Source organism: Podarcis raffonei, chromosome 12 (genome assembly GCF_027172205.1).
Source record: "Podarcis raffonei isolate rPodRaf1 chromosome 12, rPodRaf1.pri, whole genome shotgun sequence".
Taxonomy (NCBI): domain Eukaryota; kingdom Metazoa; phylum Chordata; class Lepidosauria; order Squamata; family Lacertidae; genus Podarcis; species Podarcis raffonei.
Window position 1 is genome coordinate 7,963,935 of NC_070613.1, and position 20,008 is coordinate 7,983,942.

The 20,008-nt window shown below is 46.5% G+C and overlaps 1 protein-coding gene across 3 annotated transcripts in view; it reads right to left on the reverse strand.

Moving 5' to 3' along the window:
* Nucleotides 1-19,168, reverse strand: part of MINDY4 (MINDY lysine 48 deubiquitinase 4) — an 86,542-nt gene extending 67,374 nt beyond the window's left edge. Inside the window, exons 1-5 of one of the 3 annotated variants that reach the window (XM_053359747.1) lie at nt 18,923-19,168; nt 16,138-16,257; nt 14,832-15,049; nt 11,159-11,402; nt 6,942-7,396 (exon numbers count right to left, since the gene is read on the reverse strand). In XM_053359747.1, coding sequence (XP_053215722.1) covers nt 6,942-7,396; nt 11,159-11,402; nt 14,832-15,049; nt 16,138-16,257; nt 18,923-18,985 — 1,100 coding nt within the window. In that variant the 5' untranslated portion in view covers nt 18,986-19,168. Of the gene's footprint in view, nt 1-6,941; nt 7,397-11,158; nt 11,403-14,831; nt 15,050-16,019; nt 16,116-16,137; nt 16,258-18,922 lie in introns of those variants that run through there. The other 2 variants (XM_053359749.1, XM_053359748.1) reach the window with 2 other exon arrangements.
* Between the last annotated feature and the right edge of the window lie 840 nt (nt 19,169-20,008).

The window sequence follows — 20,008 nt, forward strand, 5'->3', positions numbered from 1 at the left end:
TTTTACAGCCTCTGCTACTGGTGGGTTAACTTCTTAGAACCGCTATGCGTGGCGGCTTGGGAAAATGGGCTGCGAAGAAAACGAGACGAAAACTTCCATCTGCAAAAAAACCAGGGTTGTGCTTTACAGGCTGGGATAGCAGGGTTGAAGCAAACCGTTAGAGAAGAATCGGGGGAAATGGGTTTGCTGATCTCACGAGCCTGCACTGGACCAGCCTCACTAAAGATAATGGGATTTACGAACGCCAGATTTCCTCCACAAAACGTTGCAGGGAAGGAAGAGTAGTGACTGTACGCTGAATGCATCAGGTCCAAAGGGAGAAGAGCAATTATTTCCCCCCCCCCCAATCTTCATCAGATTTGCAGATGACTCCAAACTGGGAGGGGTAGCTAATGCACCGAAGACAGAACAGCAGGATTCAAGATGACCATAAGAGATTGGAGAACTGGGCCCAAGCTAACAAAATGAGTTTCAATAGGGACAAATGTAAGGTTCTGCACTTAGGCAGGAAGAACCAGATGCACAAATATAGGGTGGGGACACCTGACTTGCTAGCAGTGCATGTGAAAAGGATCTAGAGGCCTTACTAAACCACAAGCTTCACATGGCCCCTAGCAACTTTACATTTCTATGATTCTATGAGTTAACAGTGTGATACAGCAGCAAAAAACGTGGCTGCTCTTCTAGGCTGCATCAACAAAAGTACTGTACGGCGTCCAGGTCAAGAGAAGTAATGTTGTTGTTTAGCCGTGTCCGACTCTTTGTGACCCCATTGACCAGAGCACGCCAAGCACTCCTGTCTTCCACTGCCTCCCGCAGTTTGGTCAAACTCATGCTGGTAGCTTCGAGAACACTGTCCAACCATCTCGTCCTCTGTCGTCCACTTCTCCTTGTGCCCTCCATCTTTCCCAACATCAGGGTCTTTTCCAGGGAGTCTTCTCTTCTCATGAGGTGGCCAAAGTATTGGAGCCTCAGCTTCACGATCTGTCCTTCCAGTGAGCACTCAGGGCTGATTTCCTTCAGAATGGAGAGGTTTGATCTTCTTGCTATCCATGGGACTCTCAAGAGTCTCGCCCAGCGCCATAATTCAAAAGCATCAATTCTTCAGCAATCAGTCTTCTTTATGGTCCAGTTCTCACTCTCAGTAATAGTACTGCTCTATTCTGCCTTGGTCAGACCACACTTGGAATACTGTGTCCAGTTCTGGGCACCACAATTTAAGAAGGATGTTGACAAGCTGGAACGTGTGCAGAGGAGGGGGACCAAGATGATCAAGGCTCTGGAAACCAAGCCTGATGAGGAACGGTTGAAGGAGCTGGGAATGTTTAGCCTGGAAAAGAGGAGACTTAAGAGGAGATACGAGAGCCATCTTCAAATATCTCAACCGCTGCCATAAGGAAGATGGAGCAACCTTGCTTTCTCCTGCCCTGGGGGGCAGGACTCGAACCCATGGCTTCAAGTTACGAGAAAGGAGATTCCGACCAAACACCAGAAGGAATTCTGGAAGTAAGAGCTATTTGACAGTGGAACGGACTCCCTCGGAAGGTGGTGGATTCTCCTTCCTTGGAGATTTTTAAGCAGAGGTTGGATGGCCAGCTGTCATGGCTGCTTTAGTTGAGAATCCTCCATTGCAAGGGGTTGGCCTAGATGACCTTTGGGGTCTCTTCCAGCGCTATGATTCTATGATCCAATTTACCTCAACACATTTTCCAGTGTTTGGAGCCTTCCCACTGCCCACCAACAAGGCTCACCAAATTTGGAGAAGGCCCAGGGAGCATTTAAAACAGTGACCCTTATTGTTGTGCTGGGCCTGGGGGTAACACGAGTAGCACGGTCCAAGTCCGGTCCCGAATACAGGGGTTCTGCAAGGAGTCAGTCCGACAGGCCGAGGCAAGAGACGAGACTGCAAGTACTCAGGTCTCTCCTTCTCTCAGACCTGAGTCTCTGCAGCTCGGGAGACGTCGGTGGGTTACTGGACCCAGGGGCCGCCTCAGCCTCTCCTGACCCAACAGGAAGTGGAGCAGCTGTAAGTGATGGCCCAGCTGAAGGCAATGAGGTAATCCCCGCATCTGGATCCAGGGCAGGCTCAGGCCCCTGACATGGCCCATGATCACCTCCCTCAATTTTGTGTTGCAACCAATGTGCACAATTGGGTGCATATCAGTCGAAAGAGCATGCAAAACTATGATAGCGACAACAGCATACAAAAATGCATTCAGCTAATGGAAAATTGCAATTCATATAATATGCTGGAATTTCTATAACTATCTGTACTTGAGAAATGGGTGCAAAAAAGTGTTTATGAATTTTTATATTCTGATATTCTGACTCAGCCCAGCTGGTGCTTGTTGCAGGGGAACCTGTGCAGACTGGGGCTCTTCAGGATCAGGCCCCATACTTGGTTCAGATGATGCCTGAGGCAAAGGATCCGGTGCGGACTTCTCTGGATCCGAGTCCGAGCCCGAGTCCCAGGCCATCACAGTGTTCACCGCCTGCCATCTATCCCTCCTTCTCTCCTCTGAATGGGAAAGAATTAGTTGGCCCAACATCTCATCTTTGGCATGGAAGATTTCGCCTCCTCCACCCACCCACACCTCACCTACCCTGCACAGAGGCAAGTGCTTTTTAATAGCTCCTGAAATATCACTGCAAAAACCTCATCATTTGATAATGGGTTGTTTTCGAGCTCCGTCCATGGAGGGATCCTGAAATGGCCACAAAGGGTTAAAAGTCATGTTTCAGAGAAGCATCATTTAAAAAAAAAGGAGACACTTTAGGCCATTTTGCATCCCAGACGATTACTCCAAGCTGTACCTTTGCACTTGCGAGAGAGAGAGGGGCTGTTGGCAGGTCCCTGTACACAAACACAGTGTTTGCTGTGTTTGCACATCACATAGAACCATAGTGGATCCTAGATCATAGAATTGTAGATTCTAAGGTCATCTATGTTGGGATTACACTCCTCCCGAGCTGCAGATGTGTGGGATTATTGCATGTCACATGTCTGTTTACATTCCAGCACAGATTACTGGACGCGGTAGGGACGCGGGTGGCGCTGTGGGTTAAACCACAGAGCCTAGGGCTTGCTGATCAGAAGGTCGGCGGTTCGAATCCCCATGACGGGGTGAGCTCCCATTGCTCTGTCCCTGCTCCTGCCCACCTAGCAGTTCAAAAGTGCAAGTAGATAAATAGGTACCGCTCCGGAGGGTGCAGAACTGGCCTCCACAGTCACTTACGGACTCATTATTAAAACCGTGCTTATGGAAGACAATTTTACTCAGCTACGAGCGATCGCCGAAGAAGAAGGAGAAGGAGAAGGAGAAGGAGAAGAAGGAGAAGAAGACGAAGACGAAGACGAAGACGAAGACGAAGAAGAAGAAGAAGAAGAAGAAGAAGAAGAAGAAGAAGAAGAATCCTAGGAAGAGTCCCAAGGACCATATAGAAAAGAAATCCAGCCCTTAGGCCTGAGATTCTCCACTCTTCTTTTACCCTTCCCTAAAACTAAAAACCAGCATTTTCCTTTCACTGGCCAGCTATTTATTTATTTATTTTAAACCCTCTCCCTCCCTGATGCCTCAAATTCATTGCTCTTCAGACGGGTCCTTTTGATGCAGCGCTCTGGTTCTCGGACCTAATCCCTCTCTAGACAGCATGCATAGGCAAAAAAATAAAATAATAAAATAAAGGTGGCTGAGGCTAGTGGCGGATCAGCAACAGGCATTTTTGAAAATGTCAAACCACAGGGTGGGTGTTTAAAAAGAAAGAAAGAAAAACCATCACCACCACCACCAACAAAAAGTAGAATGGGAAGGAAAAGAACAAGAAATGTATTTCTTGATTGGCGTTTCAGAGGGCACATCCCAGAATTCCCAACAGCTGGAACTGACAGAGAGTTGTCTTCCAAGGACAGGAGAGGAAAGGGCTAAGTCTGAGCTAGTCGTGGTTAATGACGCCTTTAAAGTCCTGTGATAACACTTAGAACAGTCACGGCTCCTCCCGACTAGAGAAGAATGCTGATGGAGTTATGTATGAGTTATTTAAACCACAGAGCCTAGGACTTGCTGATCAGAAGGTCGGCGGTTCGAGTCCCCGCAACGGGGTGAGCTCCCATTGCTCGGTCCCAGCTCCTGCCAACCTAGCAGTTTGAAAGCATGCCAAAGTGCAAGTAGATAAATAGGTACCACTCCGGCGGGAAGGTAAACAGCGTTTCTGTGTGCTGCTCTGGTTCGCCAGAAGCGGCTTACTCATGATGGCCATGTGACCCGTAAAAACTATGTGCAGACAAATGCTGGCTCCCTCGGCCAGTAAAGCGAGATGAGCGCCGCAACCCCAGAGTCGTCTGCGACTGGACTTAACGGTCTGGGGTCCCTTTACCTTTACCTTAGGCAAACTAAGGCCCGGGGCCAGATCCAGCCCATGGACGGTCTGGGAATCAGTGTGTTTTTACATGAGTAGAATGTGTCCTTTTATTTAAAATGCATCTCTGGGTTATTTGTTTGGTCTGCCTGGTATTTTTACATGAGTAGAATGTGTGCTTTTATTTAAATGCATCTCTGGTTTATTTGTGGAGCATAGGAATTCGTTCATTCCCCCCCCAAAAAAAAATATAGTCCGGCCCCCCCCACAAGGTCTGAGGGACAGTGGACCGGCTCCCTGCTGAAAAAGTTTGCTGACCCCTGATTTAGGAGACCACTGTAAGCAGATGGAAACACTGGCAGGATTTTGATTTCACTTATACTGTGACAATTACCATGGAAAATATGGACTGATATGACACGAGTTTGGCAAAAGATGCAGTTTTAAATGTTTAAAATGGGCCTCCATGGAGGGTGAAGTCCCGAGATGCGGAGGAATCTCTGTATATCGAAATATGTTTTATCATTTTTCTTATAACTTTGTATTGCAAAATCAAATAAAAATGAATTTCGAAATAACAGTCACCCCAGAATCCTGGGAGGTGTAGTTTGTTAAGGGTGCACAGAGCTAAAATTCCCAGAGTTCCCTGGGAAGGAGTCTGGCGGGTCCTGGTTTCACTCAGTTTGTAGAGCATCATCAACATCATTATCAACACCTGAATTTGTATATTGCTCTGCGGTTCACAACATAAAATCACAACATGAAAACCACAATGTATATATACAGTGGTACCTCAGGTTACATACGCTTCAGGTTACAGACTCCGCTAACCCAGAAATAGTGCTTCAGGTTAAGAACTTTGCTTCAGGATGAGGGCAGAAATCAGGCTCCGGCGGTGCGGCAGCAGCAGGAGGCCTCATTAGCTAAAGTGGTGCTTCAGGTTAAGAACAGTTTCAGGTTAAGAACGGACCTCTGGAACGAATTAAGTACTTAACCTGAGGTACCACTGTGTGTGTGTGTGTGTGTGTGTGTGTGTGTGTACAGCAGCAAGCCAATAAGCCCTAGCAAAACACATTGAACAGGGCATTGGATGCCGGAGCATGAGACTCTTAATCTCAGGTTTGTGGGTTCGAATCCCACACTGGGCAACAGATTTCCACATTTCAAGGGGTTAGGTTAGATGATTCCTGCGTTCCTTTCCAACTCGACGATTCCCAAACTTCTTTGGGGAAAGTTGTAGCTGTTTAAATGCTTGCCGTGAACATGGCCGGAGGGGGGGGAAACAAAATCTTTCTTTGCGCCACACGCACCTTTAGAAATCTCCCAGCGTGGCCTTCCCCCCTCCTAAATCACCTTGTTTTTCTAAAGACTGGACCCCCGAAAAGTCACTCTCTCTCCTTGCCTGGAAGGTGTGGCAACCCTGCGCTCGCTGATCACACCAAACCGAGTTGAACTGAGGCAGCTCCTCCTGCTCAAAGGCCAGCGATCGTACATCTTTCAGAAGCGTTAGTCAGAAGCTCTGAGTCACAGCATTTTGGACAGTAATTTTTGGGAGCTGGCAGAATAGGGGCAAGCTATCTGCCAATGAAGCAATGGCAGGGAACATTGCTTTTCAGAGAGGGCCCTCTGCTGGATTTCTGGACGTATGACCGTACTGCAGGCATCCCAAGTCGGAAACGAAAACCGTTCAAACAGTCCATCTCCCTCCGCAGGGGGACTCTGGGAATCGTAGCTCTGGGTGGGTAATAGGTGCCTCCTAGCAGCTAACAAGCACCCTTAAGAAACTACACCTCCCAGAATTTTTCAGGGGAAGCCACGGCTGTTTAAAGTGTGACCATAGTGCTTTAGATGTATGGTCTGAATCTGACGTATAGATGGTATTTAACACCAGCTAAACTTGCCAAGGGACGCAGGTGGTGCTGTGGTCTAAACCACTGAGCCTAGGGCTTGCCGATCGGAAGGTCGGGGGTTCAAATCCCTGCGATGGGGTGAGCTCCTGTTGCTCGGTCCCAGCTCCTACCAACCTAGCAGTTCGAAAGCACATCAAAGTGCAAGTAGATAAATAGGTACCACTCCGGCGGGAAGGTAAACGGCGTTTCCGTGTGCTGCTCTGGTTTTGCCAGAAGCGGCTTAGTCATGCTGGCCACATGACCCAGAAAAACTGTCTGCAGACAAACGCCGGCTCCCTCAGCCAATAAAGCGAGATGAGAGCCGCAACCCCGGAATAGTTCAGACTGGACTTAACTGTCAGGGGTCCCTTTACCTTTACCTTTAAACTTGCCAAAAACTTGCGGGAGGCAGTGAAAGACAGAAGTGCCTGGCGTGCTCTGATCCACGGGGTCACGAAGAGTCGGACTCGACTAAACAACAACAACAGAGTTTGAAGGGAACACGACAGTCATCTAGTCTAATCCCCTGCAATGCCCCGCGTGGGGCTCAAACCCACAACCTTGAGATTAAGAATCTCACGCTGTTACCAACTAAGCTATCCTAACCTACCAGAAAATAAAGCACTGGAGTAGCATATTTACACACAAGTGTGTCAATAAACGACGTTCTAAATACGATTTCAATCATGATCCTACCTGAATTCTGTATTTTGAGGTTCGCTCTTTGGTGTGGATCTCGCTGTCCTTTCACGGTCAGCTCCCATCTGCCTCGGAAGAAAGTTCAAGCGGCTGCTCCCCTTATTCACCTCCGCAGGATACAGGGGCGCAGCTTTCCTTTCTTCAACTGGGCGTCTTTCGGACATCAATTTGGCGAACGGGCCTTCGATGCTTTGGGCTGAATTTCTTGCCGCTTCCCCGCCGGCATTTGCGTACGGGCCAGTCAGGATCGTGGATGAATAGTCCTTGGTTACGTCGATGGAATGGCCGAGGTGCAGAGAAAAGAGATTTGCAGATGGCCTGGAGATTCCGGCGCACTCTTGCGAATCCCCCATTGCCGCGGCCAAACGGTCCCCGGTTTCCTTTTCCTCTCCGTGTTTAAATGTTCTCCGGATTCCAGATGGTTGTTTCGTGCGGCGTCTTTTCAAGGAGTCCTGAAATAAATTGTCGAGAGAGGAGAGCGGTGGTAAGAACACGAGGCTTTTAATCTCGGGGTTATGAATTCAAGACCCACGTTGGGTGGACGATTCCTGCATTGCAAGGGTTGGGCTAGATGAAGCTATATAGCTATATAGATGAAGCTATATAATAACGTTGGAGGAGACTCTTGAGAGCCCCATGGACTGCAAGAAGATCAAACCTCTCCATTTTGAAGGAAATCAGCCCTGAGTGCTCACTGGAAGATCCTGAAGCTGAGGCTCCAATACTTTGGCCACCTCATGAGAAGAGAAGACTCCCTGGAAAAGACCCTGATGTTGGGAAAGATGGAGGGCACAAGGAGAAGGGGACGACAGAGGACGAGATGGTGGGACAGTGTTCTTGAAGCTACCAGCATGAGTTTGACCAAACTGCGGAAGGCAGTGGAAGACAGGAGTGCCTGGCGTGCTCTGGTCCAGGGGGTCACGAAGAGTCGGACATGACTAAACGACTAAACAACAACAACAACAATATTATTATTATTATTATTATTATTATTATTATTATTATTATTATTATTTATTTATACCCCGCCCATCTGGCTGGGTTTCCCCAGCCACTCTGGGCGGCTTCCAACTGAATATTAAAAACAATACAGCATCAGACATTAAAAACCTCCCTAAACAGGGCCGCCTTCAGTTGTCGTTTAAAAGTAAAATGGTTGTTTCTTGCCTTGACATCTACTGGGAGGGCATTCCACAGGGCGGGCGCCACTACTGAGAAGGCCCTCTGCCTGATTCCCTGTAACCTCGCTTCTCGCAACGAGGGAACCGCCAGAAGGCTCTCGGCGCTGAACCTCAGTGTCTGGGCTGGATGATGGAGGTGGAGACGCTCCTTCAGGTATACAGGCCTTGCTACAATTCTATAGGCCTTGATGCACCAAAGCACCCTAAAACTGCATGTTTTTAAAATAAAATGAGAATATACACACAGCAATGGGTTTTTTTTGACAAAGGGGTACCTGACCTACGTTTGTCCTTTTCTTCTGTACAAGAGACATTGATAGCTCGACTCCTCAAAACATCTAAAAGTGGCCCCAGTATGAGCCACACAGGATAGCAAAGAATAAAAAAACTGTAGAGTTGAAAGGGGCACCGAGGGTCATCTAGTCCAACCCCCTGCAATGGAGGAATCTCAACACACAGTCTCCCATCCAGTTTGAAACCATGTCAGACCCTGCTTAGCTTTGCAAATGTTTAGTTTTAATTGCTGTACCATAGGGATTAGAATGGTAGAATCTGCCTTACATTGAGCCAGATTATGGGTCCATGTAGCCCAGAATAGGTGGTTTCTCTTCAGGGCAAAATGGGGCACTGCCCTTCTCCCAGCCAGGGCTCAACACTGTTCCTGTCACCCCAACATAATGACCCACATAATCATCAATTAGATCACTCAGTCTACCTCTGGTGGCCAATCAGCTGCAAGTCTCCAGACAAATGCACCCAATGAGCAGTCACTATGTGTTGCTAGGCCCCGCCCCCTTGTCACCTGGTGAAAGCCATTTCCCCCAAACAATTACTTTCCCTTACAGGGAAAGCCTGGATAGGTCACTCACTGGAACCCAGATCTCCCCCATTAACAGCACATACTTAAAGAAAACAAAAGAGATTATTGTGGACTTTCGGAAATGTAAATTGAATATTCAGCCACTTATTATTGAGGGGAAGTGTGTGGAACAGGTCTCAGTGTTTCGACTTCTGGAAATGGAGTTGAGACATGACCTAACCTGGGGAGAAAACAGTAAAGACCTGATGAAGAGAGCACAGCAGAGGTTATATTTTCTGAGAATCCTCTGGAAAATCAGTCTCTCAAAGGACCTGTTGATGGCATTTTACCATTGTACTGTTGAGAGTGTATTAACTTATGGTCTCTGTGTGTGGTTTGGGAGCTGCACAGTCAGGGGAAAAACAATGCTATCCAGGGTTGTAAAGACTGCGGAGAGAATAATTGGGTGCACTCTTACCACCTTAGATCAAATCTATGCTTCCAGGTGCCACAAGAAAGCTGCAGAGATAGTGCAGGATAGTGCGCACCCCAGAAATGATCTCTTTCAGCTTCTGCCTTCTGGAAGAAGGTACAGGGTTATAAAGACTAGGACTAGCCGCCTGAGAAACAGTTTCTATTCAAATGCAATTTTGGTTTTAATTGCAGTGTAAGGTAGTCTCTATGGGAGTATATTGTATTTAATTATGGGGTATCAGAGTTTTTAGGGGGTTAACCAGGCTGGGATGGCTGGGATAGCAGGCTTATTGGTTTTTGAACGTCTGGTGCAGATTTTCAATTTCGTTGTTCTGTATGGGACAATGACAATAAAGATTATCGTATCGTATTGTATCGTATAAAACCCCCAACTCAGTCCTGCACAACCCAACAGGTTTGCATAGAGGTAAAGGTAAAGGGACCCCTGACCCTTACGTGCAGTCGTGGCCGACTCTGGGGTTGCGGCGCTCATCCCACTTTATTGGCCAAGGGAGCTTTATTGGCCGAGGGTCATGTGGCCAGCATGACTAAGCCGCTTCTGGCGATCCAGAGCAGTTCCCTGAAACACCGTTTACCTTCCTGCTGGAGCGGTACCTATTTATCTACTTGCACTTTGCACTTTATCTACTTGCACTTGCACTGCTAGGTGGGTAGGAGCAAGGACAGAGCAACGGGAGCTCACCCCGTCATGGGGATTCAAACCGCTGACCTTCTGATTGGCAAGTCCTAGGCTCTGTGGTTTAACCCACAGCGCCACCAGCATAGAGGTAGAGCTGTCCTAATCAACAAACCATCTGCTGCCTTTTAAAAGATGTGGCTTTTATCCTTCCACAGATTTGTCCCAGCACTTTGCCTCTTCAGATAAACCCCATTCAGGTGACTTTCACAACTGCCTTGGAAAGGTCCATGGCTCAATGGGAGAACATCTGCTCTATCCAAAGAAGGTATTGGGTTTCACCCCCAACATCTGCAGGTAGGGTTGGGAATGTATATCCCTGAAACCCTGGAGAGTCCCTGCCGCTCAGTGTAGACAATATGGAGCTATGTGGACTAATAATAACGCAGCTTCCTGCTTCCTCCTAAAATCAGAGGTGGATGATAGGCAAATACGTCCGTTTGGCTTCTCTCATTTCCTCACTCTTCCAGCCTTATTATGTTCAGTTCTCGACATATCTACATCAGTCTGCATTGCTGTTTGAAAAGGGAAAACGCAGCAGCGTTTTTGTGTGAATTTCTTCTACAACACACATTTCCTATGCCATTTTGTCTAATATACACATTTTTACAGAGCTAGTTCCCTTAATACAATTCATTATTGGACATTATTCTTACCAATGTATGCATAACATATATGCACACTATAAAATGACATTGCCAAATTCAGAGCAGTGGAAATTTTGAAGGAGGGCTGCTTTTTTCCAGTTCCCATATTGTTTCAGGAAGTACGAATTTGGGAATTTAATTTAATTTCTCCCTAGTCTGGGGAGCCCAGCTAAGGAAGTCCCTGTCTTCAGGTTCTGAGGAAACCACCAACGACCTGAAATGACTCTGGTGTTGTTGTTTTTTTGCTATGTTTACATATTTTCCAATGTTGGGGGTTTTCTGTTTTCATATCTTAAACTGCAAAATTTTATTGGGCTGCCTTGTCAGAAAGGTGGTACAGAAGTGCAATAAATAAAATTATGTAATTTTTTTATAATAATAAAAATAACAAAATGTTAAGAATGAGAGCAAAGAACCTCTGGAGAGTTGACTGGGGGGGCCGCCACCGTTCCTGTGCCAAATAGACCACTGCTCCTGGCTTGGGGTTGCTCCCTCGTGGCATTCAAAGACAGCTCAGGTGTCCTCAAGTCCCCGTAGTGATGGCTCGCCAGTTTCTCTCCCTCAGAAGGTGAGGTGCTCTCGAATGCCGTCCCAGATTTGCACTTTTCGCTTTTCTTGTGCTGGTCTCGCTTGGAGATTATTTCCCCATCGATCTCGTAGCTGCAAGGACACAGATGCAAGGAAGTCTGTCATTTAGACCGCCTGAATGAAGTTCATGGACCACTGATGGTTCTACAGACCAGCGTACAGGAAGAAGCAAAGATCACCAGTGTTGACGCAATGATTCTTCAACATCTACTTCGTTGGACTGGTCACGTTATGCGGATGCCTGATGATCGTCTTCCAAAGCAACTACTCTATTCCAAACTTAAAAATGGAAAGCGTAATGCTGGTGGTTAACAAAAGAGGTTTAAAGATTGTTTCAAGGCAAATCTTAAAAAATGTAGTATAAAAAGGTAAAGGGACCCCTGACCATTAGGTCCAGTCATGGCCAACACTAGGGTTGTGGCGCTCATCTCGCTTTATTGTCCGAGGGAACCGGCGTACAGCTTCCGGGTCATGTGGCCAGCATGACTAAGCCATTTCTGGAGAACCAGAACATCGCACAGAAATGCCGTTTACCTTCCTGCCAGAGCGGTACCTATTTATCTACTTGCACTTTGACGTGCTTTCGAACTGCTAGGTTGGCAGGAGAAGTATAAACACCAACAATTGGGAAACATTTGCCTGCAAGAGCTCCAGTTGGAGAACAGCCTTTACCAAAGGTGTCATGGGCTTTGAAGACACTCAAACTCAGGACGCAAGGGAGAAATGTGCTAAGAGGAAGGCACGCTTGGCAAATCCACACCATGATCAACTCCCACCCGGGAACCAATGTCCCCACTGTGGAAGGACGTGTGGTTCCAGAATTGGCCTTCACAGTCACTTACAGACTCGTTGTTAAAACTGTATTTATGGAAGACAATCTTACTCGGCTACGAGTGATTGCCAAAGGACAGACCACAGTATGGGAACAGCTGCCTGGAGAGCTATGGAGTCGAAAAGAAGCACACTTTGGTTTAGAAACTGTGTCTCATGGTTTAAGCAGGCATGAATGTCATTTCAGTGAGCTTTCTCTCTTCCGTTCATCAGGCACAGATGCATAAATAAAACCATAATATGGCAAAGGAGCCACCAGTGATCTTGCTTCCAAGGAAACCAAGCCCTCTGGGTTCTCTTACTATTCAGAGATTGGGGTGTGCACCGCACTATATTAATAGGAAGGCAACAACAGTATACAGTGGTACCTCAGGTTACATACTCCTCAGGTTACAGACTCCGCTAACCCAGAATTAGTACCTCAGGTTAAGAACTTTGCTTCAGGATGAGAACAGAAATCATGCTCCAGCGGCGCGGCAGCAGCAGGAGGCCCCATTAGCTAAAGTGGTGCTTCAGGTTAAGAACAGTTTCAGATTAAGAACGGACCTCCAGAATGAATTAAGTACTTAACCTGAGGTACCACTGTATTGCGGTGTTGAGTTGGGGATATATGTTGAAAACCATTGTGAATCTCGACAAGACATAAGTACGGTTTTGGGGGGACAGGGGATGGGCAGATGTGGAGGACTCCCTGGTCCTGAATGGGGTAACTGTGCCCCTGAAGGACCAGGTGCGCAGCCTGGGTGTCATTTTGGACTCACAGATGTCCATGGAAATGCAGGTTAATTTTGTGTCCAGGGCAGCTGTCTCCTAGCTCCATCTGGTACACAGGCCGAGACCCTACCTGCCTGCAGACTGTCTTGCCAGAGTTGTGCCTGCTCTGGTTATCTCCCGCTTGAACTACTGCAATGCGCTCTATGTGGGGCTACCTTTGAAGGTGACCTGGAAACTGCAATTAATCTAGAATGTGGTACCTAGACTGGTGACTGGGGGTAGCTGCCAGGACCATATAACAATGGTCCTAAAGTATCTTCATGTTTCCAAGCACAATTCAAAGTGTTGGTGCTGACCTTTAAAGCCCTAAAGAGACTCGGCCCAGTATACCTGAAGGAGCGTCTCCACCCTCATCATTCTGCCCAGACACCGAAGTCCAGCTCCGAGGGCCTTCTGGCAGTTCCCTTCCTGCGAGAAGCGAAATTACAGAAATGCAAGCAGAGGGTATTCTCGGTAGTGGCACCCTCCCTGTGGAACACCCTGCCATCAGAACACAAGTTTTATAAGACAACTGAAGACAGCCCTATATGGGGAATTACTTAATGTTTGACCTTTTATCATGTTTCTGTAAGTGCTATAAGGGACGCGGGTGGCGCTGTGGATTAAACCACAAAGCCTAGGACTTGCTGATCAGAAGGTCGGCGGTTCGAATCCCCGCGACGGGGTGAGCTCCCGTTGCTCGGTCCCTGCTCCTGCCAACCTAGCAGTTCGAAAGCACATCAAAGTGCAAGTAGATAAATAGGTACCACTCCGGCGGGAAGGTAAACGGTGTTTCTGTGCGCTGCTCTGGTTTGCCAGAAGCAACTTAGTCATGCTGGCGACATGATCCGGAAGCTGTACGCCAGCTCCCTCGGCCAATAAAGCGAGATAAGCGCCGCAACCCCAGAGTCGGTCACGACTGGACCTAATGGTCAGGGGCCCCTTTACCTTTACCTATAAGTGATATAAGCTGCCCAGATTGGCTAGGGAAACCCAGCCAGATGGGCAGGGTATAAATAATAAAATTATTATTATGACTAGTTATTATTAACTAGATATCACCCAGCCCTAGTTATGTGGTACCTCTGTAGGAGTGTTAATTGCATCGACTGAAGTGATCAAGCAGGTGCATTTGGGTGAGGCGATCTCGCAGGTCCTAAGGGCTTTAAATACTATCAATAACTTATTGAAGTAGTAATAATAATATTTTATTATTTATACCCCACCCATCTGGCTAGGTTTCCCCAGCCACTCTGGGCAGCTTCCAACAATAGATTAAAAACGTAAGAAAACATTAAAAACTTCCCTAAACAGGGCTGACTTCAGATGTCTTCTAAATGTCAGATAGTTGTTTATTTCCTTGACATCTGATGGCAGGGCATTCCATAGGGTGAGCGCAACCACCAAGAAGGCCCTCTGCCTGGTTCCCTGTAACTTCACTTCTCTCAACAAGGGAACCGCCAGAAGGTCCTCAGAGCCGGACCTCAGTGTCCGGGCTGAATGATGGGGGTAGAGATGCTCCTTCAGGTATACTGGGCCAGCCCGCAACTGGAACAGACCTCTGAGTCCAGGCATTACATAAATGCACACAAGGCCTCACTCCTGTCAGCAATTGTGCTGCAGCATCCGTGCCTCAGTTGCGTGGGCAAAGGATGGAGAGAGGTTTGTGTGTGTAGAAACCCCTGACCTTCCTGTGGCTGGAATGACCTGTGCAAAGGTCAGAGTCACATCCATTGCTCCACCCACTAGCCAACCTGGCCCCACCCAACACCGGTATGTGGTCCCTAGAAGGATCTCCAAAAGGGAATGCAGAGATGACAAACGCTCTCCACTTCTGAGTTACACCAAGAAGATTCATCTGTAGCGACATTTCTTGGCCCAAGAAAATGGATTTAGAATCAAAGCGCTTATCCATACCTATAGGTCTCGGTTTTGCTTTTTCCAGGCCCAGTTTGCAAGTGGGCATCTTCATCAGAGAGATAATTCTTCAGGACAGAGTCCTCTGTACACCTGGGCTGGCTGAGCTTCTTCCGTGGGGCTGGCGGGCTCCCCTTAACGCACTTGGAGCCGCTCATACGCTCCAGAAAATAGCTGGCCATGACTTCAAGGAGGGTTTTCAAGGGATTCTCCCTTGCCTGCAACAGAAGAGCTCAGCTGGTTAGAGAAAACCTCTGCCTTTCATTGAACCATTAACTGAGATATGTGCACAGTGGAAGCTGCTTCAGACTACCGGTTCAACAAGCTCAATATTGTCTACACCAGGAGTCGGCAAAGTTTTTGTGGCTTGGGCCGGTTCACGCATGTGCAAACACTATTTCCGGCGCTCCTTCCGGCACGGAGGAGGCGTGCGCAGCTTCCCACTGGCTGCAGGAGCTACCTGTTAAGTTGTGGGTGAACATATCAGACGACACAGCAATTCTTCAAACAGCTCTTGTTTATTCACAGGCCAGAACAGAACTGAAGGGTTCAGCCAGCCTGCTTATATAGAGCTCCAGTACAACGTAACTGTAACAATTTTCTAAAACTATCCAATCACTGAACGTCACTTTCGATCCCTTATTTGCATACTATCTACAGTATCCCCCTGCTGGCCCAGGGTGAGAACTTCAGTACATAACACTACCCTTCTTCTCTTCCCGTGGTTCATTTTACATATCATATACATCCCTGCATATCTTACTATGACCGTTCAAATCCGTTTTCCACTTTCGCATCCATCAAAAATTATTTACTCTATTGAATTTATCTTAATGCTGCCAGCATTTTCAGCTGTGTACAGGTATATTCAGTAAATGCTTTCCAATCTTCTTTAAATGTATGTTCTTCTTGCTGTCTTATTCTATATATTAAACCTGCAAGTTCTGCATATTCTGTCAACTTAATTTACCAAGCCTTTTTAGGTGGGACCTCACTCGCTGTCCATTTATGGGCTAACAAAACACGGGCTGCAGTTGTTGCATACATAAATGACCTTTCCTGACACCTAGGAATTTCAGTTTGGTTTATCCTCGATGAAAAGGACTCTGGTGTGTGTGGTTTTTTTGGAAAAGTAGTTTTAAACATTTTTTTCAACTCATTATAAATCATTTCCCAATACACTTTTACCTTTTTACATGTCCAGCGAGTTCCGTAGTTTATCTATGGAACAGCTGGCCTCATTTCCACCCGCTCTCAGGTTTCCAAAGGATCCAGGGAATTTCGTACAGAGGATTCATCTTCTCACCTTATTTTGCTTGCACAAAGACTGGAGGTGCAAGACATTTCGCAGCTCGTTTCTGTTGTTGATGCTGAGAGCTGTTCGGGGCAACTCTTCATCCATCACAACGATGGTTTTCTTCAAGCACTGCAGAGGGAAGAGAGAGGACGGATGTGGCGCTGTACAGGATACGGACCTCTCCCCATCCTGTCTTAACAGTTCAGGACAACTTGTTGATAAAGTTCCTACAGAAAAATACTATCCAGTAAAGTTGGCATAGCACATAAAGGTAAAGGGACCCTGACCATTAGGTCCAGTAGTCGCTAGGGAATATTTGCATTATGAACTGTATAAACTCACAATGTGGAATCTGACCCTATTGAGTCGTGGCCAATCCTGAACGGACCCATCAGGAAAGGAATAAGAGCTCCGCAACCTCATAGTTGCCTTTGGCTGGACTTAACCATCCAGGGGTCCTTTACCTTTTAGATATCCTTGCCAAAGGTTACCATAAAGGTAAAGGGACCCCTGACCATTAGGTCCAGTCGTGGCCGACTCTGGGGTTGCGGCGCTCATTTCGCTTTAGTGGCCAAGTGAGCCAGCGTACAGCTTCCGGGTCATGTGGCCAGCATGACCAAGCTGCATCTGGCGAACCAGAGAAGTGCACGGAAACACCGTTTACCTTCCCGCTGGAGCAGTACCTATTTATCTACTTGCACTTTGACGTGCTTTCGAACTGCTAGGTTGGCAGGAGCAGGGACCGAGCAACGGGAGCTCACCCCGTCACGGGGATTCGAACCGCCGATTTTTTGATCGGCAAGTCCTAGGCTCTGTGGTTTAACACACAGCACCACCCGTGTCCCTGGCATGGCACATAGGGCCATGCAATAGGATTCTGTGCATAAAGCAAAGGTTGCCAACCTTTTGGGGTCTGTGGGCAGAGTTTTGAGTTTTGGAAGCAGGGTGGATTTGATTTAAATCACTAGTCAATAATACTTGATTTAAATCATTTGTTTTACAGAAAGACTCATTCTTGCTGGTGTAATCTTAATATTTACAACCAGAGGAAGGTTTCTTTTTTTGGAATGATAAATTTTCAGAGTAGTTTTTACAGTTATATCGAAAATTACTGATTTGGTTAGACTATTAGAAATACAAAGACAGATAATTATGAAATCATTGTGAGGTTTCATAAGTTAACTGTTTATATTTGGACAACTTTTCTGCTGTACTTTATTGGAAGGAGAAAAATAATCATTTCCTTAATAACCATTTAAACAATTTATTTAACTAAAGCAATAACATTATCGCATATGTATCCATGTTTGGTAACTGATGTGGTTAAATGTTTTTTTTAAAAAAAAAACTTACGACTATTTCCTGATGACTAGCCTTTGGACTATAATTTAACTTAAATATAAAAATATCTTTAGAAAGATTTCTCCCCAAAAGCATTTTATTTTAAAAATCTGATTTAAATTTTTAAGAAATCCAATTTAAATAAAAAAAAATCCATTTAAAAATATTATTTACGTATTTTTTAAATCATTGATTTTTATCCACCCTGTTTGGAGGAGTGGTTGTGGGTGTTCACAACCCTATGCCTCTCTAGCAGGTCAGGATCCTTACCAGGGCTGGATCCTGAGGAAGTGCAGGAACCGTATCGAAGGGATAAGGTTAGCTGCTTTGCAACTTGTGATGGGGGAAAACAAACAAATAAACAGAACTGATACAATGCAAATGAAATCATATAGCTTTGCAAGGCTGTCAGCAAAACCAATTCCCCCAGACTTCAATTTCTTTAAAACTGTGACATTATGGCAGGGGACAAAGCTGTATTGTAACTTTTGGGTTTGTTTGGGGTTTTTTGGTGTGTGTTTTTTAAAAACCATTTTAAAAAGTTATATGATTTCATTTGCATTGTATCAGTTCTGTTTATTTGTTTCCCCCGCAACAAGTTGCAATTTATTTTTTAATTGAGCTTGCAAGCTGCCCCTAATGATATGAAGTGTCGGCCAAGCATGTAAATAAATGCATAAACAAACATAAACAAAGGATGCGGAGGGTTGGACTAGATGAGTCGCTTCCCACACGGCAATTCTATGATTCCGTGAAACTAACAAATAAATAATCCAGGCTTGAATTAGATGTGTGAAATGGATATGGGTCACAAAAGCAGACATGCATTTTTAATATTGGAAATTCTTTCTCTGTCTCTTTCTCGCCGACTCTGCAGCTTTTAATGGATAAAATGCTAGAAGCGGCCAAACTGATGACTTTTAATAGCACCTCCTACCGGGGAGCTCTCAATCCCTTTCTCCCCTCCACTTTTTTAAAAAATAAAAATGTTATTTTTAAACAGAATAATCACTAGCACAGCTTCATCGCTCGTGCTTTTTTTTCCCTCTCCAGTACACATCCGTTCAACACAATCTACGCTCTGTTTTAACATTTGGACAGCCTTTTCCTATCAAATTGGGTGGAAAACTCATGTTTCTGCTTCCGCGTTCATGGGAATCCCAAGTGCATTCTGGGAAATGTAGTCCTCGTGGTGGGTGGCAGAGAGCTTGTTGTTGCAGCCTGAATCAAAGTCATTCTCATACACTCATACACACACACACACACACACACACACACACACACACACACAAAAGCATTAATTATTTTAGCAAAATCTGGGGAAAGCAGAAGGAAGGTTTTAAGCTTAACAAAATGCATTGCTATTTTTCCCCCTTCCCAAAGCATCGTAAAGCGCGCATGCACGGCTCTCCAAGGCAAGATCGCAAAGCTCTTTATTTTTATTATCCTTTACCTTTTTGCTGAGAAATTCTCTCACCAAGGAGGCAGCCACCTCTTCAAGGAAAGAGGCTTCCATTGCAAAACTCCCAGAGCATGCAAAAAAGGGAGATCTGCGTTTGCTGCCTCAGTTTAAGGACCGGGAGAGGGAGAAAGAGAGAACGCCTTTGTTTTGTGCGCCTGGCGAACTGCAGCTGCACAGCTTCCAGGTCTCCATCTGCAGCCCGGCTGTTGCGTTGCCGTTGGCAGGTTGCCGTGGCGATGGAATCGTGGCCGGGAGAGCGTTCGCAGCGCCCCCTGCCGCTCCTGCGGGGGCAAGGCACCCGGCGCGGCGAGGCAACTCACCTGGGCGCGCACAGGTAAACGCGCAAGGCAAGGTGTTCAGCGCGCCGGGCACTTCGGAGGGACCCAGCCAGTGCCGGATTTACCTGCGAGCGCTCCAGTTGGAGAACAGCCTTTACCAAAGGTGTCATGGGCTTTGAAGACACTCGAAGCGTGCTAAGACATGGGTAGGCAAACTGAGGCCCGGGGGCCGGATCCGGCCCAATCGGCTTCTCAATCCGGCCCGCAGATGGTCCGGGAATCAGCGTGTTTTTACACGAGTAGAATGTGTCCTTTTATTTAAAAGGCATCTCAGGGTTATTTGTGGGGCATAGGAATTTGTTCATTTTTTTTTCTTTCCAAAATATAGTCTGGCCCCCTACAAGGTCTGAGGAACAGTGGACCGGCCCCCTGCTGAAAAAGTTTGCTGACCCCTGTGCTAAGAGGAAGGCACGCTTGGCAAATCCACACCGTGACCAACTCCTGCCCCATTTGTTTTTTATCTTATATTTTGGAAATGTACATCCATTTTTTTTCTCCTTTAATTTTTTTGGGGCCCCCAAGAGAGTGGGGCCCTAAACTATAGCTGGTTTAGCATCTTCTTCTTCGGCGATCACTCGTAGCTGAGTAAGATTGTCTTCCATGAACATGCTTTTAACATTGAGTCCATAAGTGACTGTGGAGACCAATTCTGGAACCACACGTCCTTCCACAGTGGGGACACAGGTTTCTGGGTGGGAGTTGATCATGGTGTGGATTTGCCAAGTGTGCCTCCCTCTTA